A 10,104-nucleotide genomic window follows, 5' to 3' on the forward strand; every position below is an offset into this window, starting at 1 on the left:
GCGCCCGGGGAGCAATGGGGAGGGGGGATTGGAGGTGTCCGGTGCCTTGCTCAAGGGAACCACAGCAGGGCCTAGGAGGTGAACTGGGACCTCTCCAAGTAGCAGTCCACTTTCCATATTTCAAGTCTGTTCGGGGACTTGAACCGGCAACCCTACGATTCCCAGTCCAAGCCCCTACTGACTGAACTAATGTACCCTGTTCAGTGTATCAATGAAGCCTAATTAAGTAATCAGACTGCTGCTCTTAACTTTATATCTTTTCATGACATTTACTTTAATTCAAAAGACCCCAGGGAACATAATTCAGCACAAATGTGATTATAAATGATTGTGATAATATAATACCGAAACTGCACGGACAACTTCATCAGTGATGTATTTATACCTTTTTTATTTCAGTCAAACACATTTCATAATATGCATTTTATATGTAATGCAAATATGGCTCAGTATGGTTTGTTGTTCAGCATATAATATACAATTTGATCAACTAATCAAAACCTTTTGTATCTTTACAAAAAGTTTTGAACTGTAGGGAAATGGGGAGACTCTACTCAATTCAACATCCAGTTTTAGAGTTTCAACATGTTTGATATGATGACCCTGGCAATAGACCTTACATTCAAGTAGACATGTTGACTGGCTATAGCAGACGCTAGGTAAAAAAACAAAATCACATTAATGGGGATTACTTTGTTCCATTAAAAGATAGGTTAAAAATCTGACATCCCACATTATGCACATGCCCATCTGTACGGTATAAGAGGTATAGCTCGCTGAAGTGAAAACAGAATTTAAGATGTTTCAATATCTTGCTACGACGGGTCAATCGTGAATGCTGTCACACTTGTTTAAGTTGAACACTTTCAACTTAGAGCGTTATAGTCGAGTGCTAGCAGAATAATGGCCTTACATATTTCTATTTAGTTTCAACACTATATCTAAATTGAATCATCTTCTAATTTCAAGAAACGTGTAGAAAACCATGCAGTGCCATCTTTTTAATCCATCTTCATTTTTTTAATGTCTCAAGTATCATATATGACATAACACATTTCAAAGGAAGGTAGAAGGAAGTCTTGACCTGGCTATAGGATGCATTTAATACATTAGCAGCATTAACCACAACCCACACTGTCCTTGGACATACAGTTGGGTGCTGGAAATTATTGCAATTTCTTGTCTAATTTGGTGCCCAAAATATCTTCCAGTCTCATTGGTTGGTGTGTGGAAACTCAATCATAAATTGAAACATTCTTTATTAGATTTTGTTTATGACATGTTAAAGCATCGGCCCTGTTCTGTTCTTTAACAAGAGTCCATGATACGACGCATGGATCCGATCCTCATGTCCATGGGACCTGTTCCCATATCTCTCATGCTCCTGTACTCTCCGGGCCTCAGGTACAGCATCCTGCCTTTGTACTGGGGCTGTTCGTACATCAGCCAGTGGCCGTCCATCACATGAGCAGACTGGCATTCGGACATGCGGAAACGGTCCTGGATGGAGTCACAGTCGTCCATCAGCTCGTTCATCTGGCCTCTGAAGTTCTCCCTCTCATAGACCCTCATCCTGAACTGACCTTTGTGCTGTAACACGAGACGCAGAGAGACAGAAGATTATAACAAGAACGTTGTGGAGAGTTTCTAATAAAAGCTTCAATCTGAATCCTCCTATGTCAACAACACAAAGTGCATACCGTTGGGATGTTGCGGCTGGAGCGAATGCAGTCACTCATGCTCATTCCCATCAGGCGCTGGTTGTCGGGGTACTCTCCCCTCCTCGCCAGCATCTGGTGGCCTATGTAGTTGGGACGCTCGTAAACCATGAAGCAGCCGCTCTCCACCCTGCAGGAGTTGCAGCGGCTCAGGTAGGAGGTCAGCTCAGCACAGTCGCTGCTGGTCTCATAGGAGCGACCCTGGAAGTTCTTGTCCTCGTAGAAAATTATCTGAAAATAAAAAAGCACATTTAAAGAACTATTTCTGAAAGATCATCTGAAATGTAAATAGTTTTTTGACTACATCATAAAAATGGTCACTTACTTTGCCCATTTTGGTGTTGGGTCCTTTCCCTGATGGCACTGGTACTATGAAAAGCCACACCCAGTGTCACTTTTATACCCTTCATGATAGCTAAATGATCTATGGAGCTATTGTTTTGAATATCTTACTCAGCAGGGAACCAAACAGTTTGTTAAATTGGTTTGTAAATGGTTATTATTCTAGACTGTATGCATCTGGTGCAGTGCCAACCGCAGGGACTCTGCTGTGGGGTGCAGGTGGGTGACGTCGTGCTGTCAGTGTTAAGAGGTGACGGTAGTAAATACACATTTCAGGTACTTGTACATAGATTGTATGCTACTCTAGAAAACAAATCCATACATTTTTTAGGGATATTTTGAGATGGATATTTTTATCAAACAAAAAATGTATACTTTTACTTTTAAGACGACAGTAAATTTTGCTTGTAGGATCAGAAAGACATTCAAAGAAATCTGAAGGAATATCTATGAAGAGGATATGCATGAATACTTAAGACATGCATAACTGGAATTTAAATTAGATATCTGTTTGCTTAATTCAAGGATTTGAATACTTCCTCCACCACTGAGGTTGTATTAGACTGATTTTTAAAATCATACGCAAGAAATACATGGACTTAAAAGTGAACACATATTTAAGTATTCTCTCTTTCATATCATATTTATATTTTACCCAACCTACCTGTATTCATTTATAGCCATTTAATCATTAATACAATTTAATAATTGGTGTGGATCGACTCATCCAGACATAACAGAAAACCATAAAACCTTATCATAGCTTCAAATAAAAAGCCGATTCTATAAATGATGACATGACATTTCATCCATGTATTGTAATGTTATGCAAAAAACAAAGCACTCTAAATAATATTATGTTGTATTATAATATTACCTTTTAGCAAACTGTATCGAAACAAAGTTTGCAATAAAGTCAGTATAAAGCTGAGGTAGAAGTTTATTCAGAGGTATTTAAAACTGGAGGTGTTCCCCAGCAGTTCAGAATTGTAGTTCTGCAGGCAGGAGCTTTTATTGAATCCATTTACCTCTTTGTTGGTTTGAAATTGCAGCGTTTCCCAAGCTGCAGGATTCACAAGGAGCAGGTTGTATGAAAGGTAAGGAACAAAAACACGTCACCCCTTACACATAACTAATGATATCCTCAAGATGTGTTATTTTGAGGGCCACAGAGGACAGTATACAACTTTCTTCAGTGAGTAATAATCTGCACTTAGTGGACCCTTTAAGTTCAAAGTCAGCAGTTAAATGTGTACGTGTTAACCTCTCAACAAGATGATGGGATGGAAAAAGAATCTACTTTCAGAATTGTGTGCTGTAAGTGTATACCTGTAGTTGTGCTTTCACTTAGAGTTACATCAAACTGCATCGCATAAAGCTGGTTACAGTATGTTTTACAGAGTATAAATAAAGGAACTATGACCTGCATTACACCTGTTTAATGCTAATTGAAAACAACAGATTTATAATCATGCTCGAGTGTGTTATCATTAGGTTAAATGACAGCTTGTATTGTGAATTAAAGGATGTTGTAAGTCCTAATAATACATGTGTGAATAGTTATTATCGTTCCTGTATTTTTATGTCATAACTGCCACGCTATCAGCAGGTTTGTTATTTGGATTTTGTAAATGTAACTGGTTATACAATGTGTGGCTAAGCAGAATGAATATGATGCACTACTAGCTCACTTTATAGACCAGCTTTGCAGAGTAACGCTCACTGAAACCAATCTTCAGTTTGATATAAGACAACACAATGACAAGTTGACATTTGATTCCTCTCTCATTTTATTCAACACATTTGTTTTTCTCTGCTTCAACAGGAATCCATTATACGCTTGACTGAGTTGAGCCTCATGCCGCTAAATCCCATTTCTCTCATGCTCCTGTACTCTCCCGGCCTCAGGTACATCATCCTGCCTCTGTACTGCGGCTGCTCGTACATCAGCCAGTGGCCGTCCATCACGTTGCAGGACTGGCAGTCGGACATGCGGTAACGGTCCATGATGTTGTCACAGTCGTCCATCATCTCGTGCATCTGACCACCGAAGTTCTCCCTCTCGTAGATCTCATCCTGAACTGGCCCCTGTGCTGTTGATGTTAACAGAGAGGAGGACAAGTCAACATGAAGCTTGAAATGTTGCTGATTAACTGATAGAATGCATGATATTTGTGTAAGAAGTAACAGCTCAGCTTCCACCTCAAATCAATATTATAATAACTAGACATTGCTTTTCATAATGCCTGCATACCTGAGGAATTAGACGGCAGGATCGGAAAGAGTCACTCATGCCAAAAGACATGTTGTCGGAGTACTCTCCTCTCCTCAGGAAAAACTGGTTCCCCATGTAGTTGGGACGATCGTAGACCATGAAGCATCCGTTCTCCACCCTGCAGGAATGGCACTTGCTCAGGTAGGAGGTGAGCTCAGGGCAGTCACTCATGCAGTCATAGGAGCGACCCTGGAAGTTCCTGTCCTCGTAGAAGATGATCTGCAGAAAATAGAAAACAGTAAAAGCCGATTTTGATTAAGCCCAAACATTTAGTTTCAAGCCCCTTTCTTTGGTCTTCTTCAACTCTTTACATTGAGTGTCTCCTCAACTGAAGAAATGCTTGTTTTCTAGTTTACTCTCTACATACCTTGCCCATGTTTGATGATCTGTGTTTGTGGGAATCTGTCCAACAACCTGTGGCTGCCAGGCGGCTTTTATACTTTATACGCGCTGTAACAGGGTTTTGTTATTCAAATGATCTGGAAGCTGATGAATAAGCAGCTCTGCGATCGCTGTTAATTTCATTTGTGCCATCATGATCCACAACAAGGGGAGGGGGAAATAGGTGGAAGACACAAGGCAGAGGAGGGAGAAGGACTCAGCTAGAGTTATACATTTCTCTAACTGTATAAAAATGAGGGTGAGATGAAAAACACTGAGTTTGATCACAGTTGAAACAGACAGTCTAAAGGGATTTTCAGGCGTTGTTTGAATTAGCTTTAGTTCAGACAATTGGTGTCTTAAGTAAAGTGAAGACAATGTGCCACAGATCTATGTTACACCCCATTTAAACTTTATATTTGCAATGCCCTGAAACAAAACCACAGTAAGACTAAAAATGGGCTTTAACCAGATTTAGATTTTCATATCAATTCATCTTTTGAACTCATGGTTTAAGGTCAGTTATTTTTTGCGATGTGCATCATTAATGTACAGTACCATGAAACAACAAACATCAGGTTTAATTCAATGTGAAAGAAACATCCTTAGAGACTTTTTCTCTAACTCTAAATCCTTATCCCTGCTGCCTGAAACAATACAACCCTTTATTCATCTTTCTATGAAAAGCTCTCATTTAAAATAGACCTTTCTCACCCAGCCTTGTAAGACACAGTAACTTATAACATCCCAAAATACTTAATGGTGATTTCAGCAATGAAGAAATGACATTGCGGATTTGATTGGATTAAACTCGGAAGAAAACTCAGTCTAAGTTTTGAAAACTGTGTTAGTGTAAATCAAATAAATATGTTGTTGTTCGGAAGTCTTTATGAGTCATGTGATCTCTTTTGTTTACATTGCTTTTCATAAGCATGCTTTTGTTTGGCTGACAACATGTCACTAACAGGTATTCAACCATCTCCGGAATAAAGTAGAAGACAAGACGCAGCTATGAAATATTGGAATTAAAGATAGGAGATCCCAGATTCAAGGTTAACTACAGCCAACCAGTGTCCAAGAGTTAAAGACTGAATTTATCTTGGGATCATATATATCATGTAATGTCCTCTTCTCTTCCAAATATTAGACCACATAACATACCGATAATCAGTTGATAGGGCCAATTCAATGGAAAAAATACACATAATTATCACTAAACACGTATGTTGGCTTTTATGTGTCACGTTTTGGCAATTCTTTGATAGGAGGCTATCTCATGTGGACAAAGGGAAATCAAACTTAACCAAAGCATTTTGCTGATATGTAAATCAGGTTAATTTAGATGACAAAAGCTTCCCCTCGTCTGCACATTCTGCATTTCGATATAAACCACAACACAGCTGCAGCTGGGTGGCAGGCAAGTAACAGCAGGAACAATGGGGAAGGTAAGGAGCAAATGCGGTTTGCTCTTCAGTCTTTCAGCCTGTTGCTTGTTAGCATTTTAATGGCAGCCAGGCACAACAACACTCTGTAGTTGTATTTTTGCCATTCTTGGACGGTAGTTTACCAGTATTTGTCTGCTTCCTTTAATCCAGATTGCATTCTTCGAGGATAAGAATTTCCAAGGCCGAAGCCATGAGTGCAGCACCGACTGTCCTGACCTGCGCTCTTACTTCGGCCGCTGCAACTCCATTAAGGTGGAAAGTGGCTGCTGGGTGCTGTACGAGCGTCCCAACTTCACTGGCAACCAGTACATCCTGAGCCCGGGGGAATACCCTGATCACCAACAGTGGATGGGATTCAATGATAGCATCAAGTCATGTCGCTCTATCCAAAATGTAAGCCCAGTTACCAGTAGATGCTTTTTACAACACAACCAACAGAATACACAGCAATGGGAGTCATGGTGAATTGATGCATGTGTTTTTCATTTAATATTATCATTAATTCAATGGTTTCACCAATCTGGGATAAGTTTACCACCAATCTGTTGATATGGTAAAATACAAAGTGAAATTGGACAGTAGATTACTAACAAATCATCATTTATATTACAATTTTAAAAATCTAGGTTAACTTTTTGCAGGAGTATGCACGGCTCCAGTCAAATGCAACAGAGTGCGCCAACCAAGCAATAATCAGTCAAAGGCCGACAGAGAAAACGGGGAGATAAAAGGCTCATGCTTTGGCAGCAAGATGCTTTTTGTCCATGCCAATGCACATCAGTAATTGAAGGAAACTAGGAAAAAAGCCAAGTAACCAATTTGTAGATGTGAAACAGAAAATGTCAAACAATTCAGATATGAAATGCTGAGATCGATCAATTAACTTTAATCCTCTAACTCTTTCAAGGTATATGGAAAGTCCTGGAAGATCAGATTATTCGAGAAGAAAGATTTCGAAGGTCAGGCTGCGGAGTGTGTTGCGGATTGCGCATCAGTTTACGAGGCCTTCAAGTTCCAGGAAGTTCACTCCAGCGTGGTTATGGATGGTGCGTGGGTCCTCTACGAGCAACCCAACTACCGCGGGCACCAGTACTTCCTGGAACGTGGCGAGTACAACAACTACACAGACTGGGGCGCCACGTCTCCTGCTGTGGGATCGTTCCGCATGATCACGAAGTTCTAGAACAACATCGTCTACGCAGGGTTCTGCAGCCCGCTATGAGAGCTATGTGTGAACGTTCCGGTCACCAGAGTTCTGGAATTCCTGATGAAATCTGGCTGAAGAGCTTAGAGTTCTACAACACTTACAAGGTTCCAAAGTCCTGTGAGAAACACAACTACAAATTCCCCCAAGAGTCTAGAATTCTACACCACTGAAGTTCCGGAGTTCTTGAGTCGGTTCTACAACCCCCAAAGAATGAGTTCAAGAAGGCTATGATAAAAAAGACCTACTTCTTCCATTTAAACACCTTATCTTTTTCCCAAAACCCTGTTGCACTCAAATAAAAACTAACATGTGTTCTTACCCAGAACAGTGAAGTCTGTATTTCTTCCTATTAAGACACGGCACTCTTGTCTTCTTGTTCTTTTTCACACAGTATACATCTTTAGACGAACTGATGGACGTTCAAACTAAACATCAACACACACATGTATTACACAGTTAGAAACTTTGTCCGAACATTTCCAAAATGGTTGACGTTAGACAGGTGCCAGCAAAGGTTTCTGCACATATCCGGATTAAGGATGATTGAATGTAAACCTCCCAATGTAATTCTCTTATGATTCCAAAAATATGTTCGTGTCTCATTATCTGCAGTTACTCTGAATGACAATAGTTCATCTTGATCGATATCTTGATCTTGTTTTTACTATGGTGCTTAAGGATGTGAGACATCACGTTCTGTAGGTTGTCAGAAAAGAGACGGACAACTTTTATCTTTGACTAAATGTGTTCGTCCTTCATTCTTCAACAGGGGGAAAATGTTTCTCTCAGCACTATGTCAATCCGTTACTGTGTAGTGAGAAGGACAAACAATCGCAATACTGGCACCAAGTTTATTGCAAGTGGTTAGCAACAGACAATTGTGAATAAAGTCAATATCAACAACATTTAGACATATTTTACTTCACCAATTACCCTGTCATATCAGAACACACATCATACACAACCCCACACCGTTTCCAGAGCTGAAGGGTCATGTTCAGTGGTCAGTTCTGAAAAATGCAAATGCTAAACTTACAAAAATATGTATACTGTGTTGTTTTGGGTTCTTCTGTATCATTACTTTAATTTGAACCAAACAAACACTAAATCATTGCATATTTCGTACATAAAAAAGATATAGAACGTATATTATAGAAAGTGATTGTGAATAGAATACTGCTAAGAGTGTATCTTACATTAAAGCGTTTCTCAAACTCACAAACAAAACCCTGTTATTGCAGCGGTTCAGATCGGTTTGGGTTGAGCAGCGACTGATGCTCGGATACTTGGCACTGCGAAACAACCATTGTGTGTAGAAAGGCAATTCAGTACGTGAGAACAATGGGCAGACTCTAGATGAATATTTTAGATTGTAATAACTATTACATGCTCTGCTAACCATGCAGAGTATTGTCGCTGCCATGTATAAAGAGTACTGCGTTTGTTAGAGGATGTAGTATTTTGAGAGCTACAGATGGAGAAGGTGAGTTACGTATTCTAAGTATGTATTGTTTTAGTTGCAGAAGCTAATTCTTTTTCTAAATGTTGTGCAAGAAACATAATCGTCAGAGGTTTCTGTCGATCAGAATTTAAAACGCACGAACAGATGCAGATGAAACCCTCTTTCTCTTGATGCGTTATTTTCAGATTGTGTTTTACGAGGACCAGGACTTCCATGGAAAGTCCTACGTCTGCAAAGGGAACTCGACGGACCTGCAGGGCTTCATCCGCCGCTGCAACTCGGTCAAAGTAGAGGGTGGATGGTGGGTTCTGTACGAGCGCAACAGCTTCATGGGCTACCAGTATGTCATTGGCCCCGGGGAGTACAATGACTACCGTCACTGGATGGGCTTCAATGACTGTGTCAGATCCTGCAGGATCATCAAAAACGTAAGTGCTATAATAACAACAACAACAACAACAACAACAACAACAACAACAACAAACACTAATCACACTTCTTCCTTAAAAAATAATTGATCTGTTTCTGGTTTCAGGTCAAAGGGATTCACAAGCTGAAGATGTTTGACCGGCCAAACTTTGAGGGCCTTTCTTTGGAGTTGACAGAAAACACAAACTCTATCCAGGAGAAGTGGCTCGGACGTCAGGTCCAATCCTGCAAGGTCCTGGAGGGCTCTTGGATTTTTTATGAACATCCTAACTTCTGTGGGCGCCAGTACCTGCTGGAGAAAGGGGAGTACCGACACCACTCCGCCTGGGGAGCTCTGAAATCAAATGTGGGCTCCATCAAAATAATCATGGGGCTTTAAAATTCATCCAGTCTGTGATATTTATTGTAAAGCATTCCAATAAATGTATTTGATCCTAATGCATGATTTTGTCCATGTGAATTTTAAATTCAACATAAAGACAGCAACACATTAACAATAATTGGTCAATATAAAGTGTATGAGTTACATAAAGCGAGACTGGGACTAGGACCAAATTACTTAAGTCTAATGTCTGTTCCATAAAGGTAAAAGGTAATTCACCAAAGTGTTATGATTGATTAAAGTCCTGCCACGTTCAGGCACACAGCACTTGGTTTAGGTCAGCGAGAGGTTCCAGTCTTAGTTATATACTGTAGTGTTTGATAAAGGGATTGAGTCCAAATGACCCACAAGATCCAACAACACACCAGCATATACCTCCTATTGCCAAAGGTGAGTCAAAGGATTATTGATTCAGCCTTTTAGCGGATTAACGGTGAAAAGTCATGAAAAATAATCAAACTAT

The 10,104-nt window shown here is 40.0% G+C and overlaps 3 protein-coding genes and 1 pseudogene across 3 annotated transcripts; 2 read left to right on the forward strand and 2 right to left on the reverse strand.

The window, feature by feature from the left end:
* Positions 1-994: 994 nt before the first annotated feature.
* On the reverse strand, positions 995-2,093 carry LOC134867864 (gamma-crystallin M3-like). Its single transcript, XM_063888729.1, has 3 exons — positions 2,044-2,093; positions 1,701-1,949; positions 995-1,590 (listed from the first exon to the last, which is right to left on the reverse strand). The coding sequence occupies exons 1-3, from the start codon at positions 2,050-2,052 to the stop codon at positions 1,309-1,311; spliced, it is 540 nt and encodes a 179-aa protein (XP_063744799.1). The 5' UTR covers positions 2,053-2,093; the 3' UTR covers positions 995-1,308.
* A 1,739-nt stretch (positions 2,094-3,832) lies between these two features.
* On the reverse strand, positions 3,833-4,852 carry LOC134867872 (gamma-crystallin M3-like; annotated as a pseudogene).
* A 1,223-nt stretch (positions 4,853-6,075) lies between these two features.
* Positions 6,076-7,693, forward strand: LOC134867871 (gamma-crystallin M2-like). The gene is made up of 3 exons (XM_063888737.1): positions 6,076-6,161; positions 6,312-6,554; positions 7,069-7,693. Exons 1-3 carry the CDS (start codon positions 6,153-6,155, stop codon positions 7,342-7,344), a joined length of 528 nt encoding a protein of 175 aa, XP_063744807.1. The 5' UTR covers positions 6,076-6,152; the 3' UTR covers positions 7,345-7,693.
* A 940-nt stretch (positions 7,694-8,633) lies between these two features.
* LOC134867873 (gamma-crystallin S-1-like) lies at positions 8,634-9,701 on the forward strand. Its single transcript, XM_063888738.1, has 3 exons — positions 8,634-8,851; positions 9,016-9,258; positions 9,366-9,701. Exons 1-3 carry the CDS (start codon positions 8,843-8,845, stop codon positions 9,636-9,638), a joined length of 525 nt encoding a protein of 174 aa, XP_063744808.1. The 5' UTR covers positions 8,634-8,842; the 3' UTR covers positions 9,639-9,701.
* Positions 9,702-10,104: the final 403 nt, after the last annotated feature.

The sequence above is a fragment of the Eleginops maclovinus genome, chromosome 7 (assembly GCF_036324505.1).
Source record: "Eleginops maclovinus isolate JMC-PN-2008 ecotype Puerto Natales chromosome 7, JC_Emac_rtc_rv5, whole genome shotgun sequence".
In the NCBI taxonomy this organism is placed as follows: domain Eukaryota; kingdom Metazoa; phylum Chordata; class Actinopteri; order Perciformes; family Eleginopidae; genus Eleginops; species Eleginops maclovinus.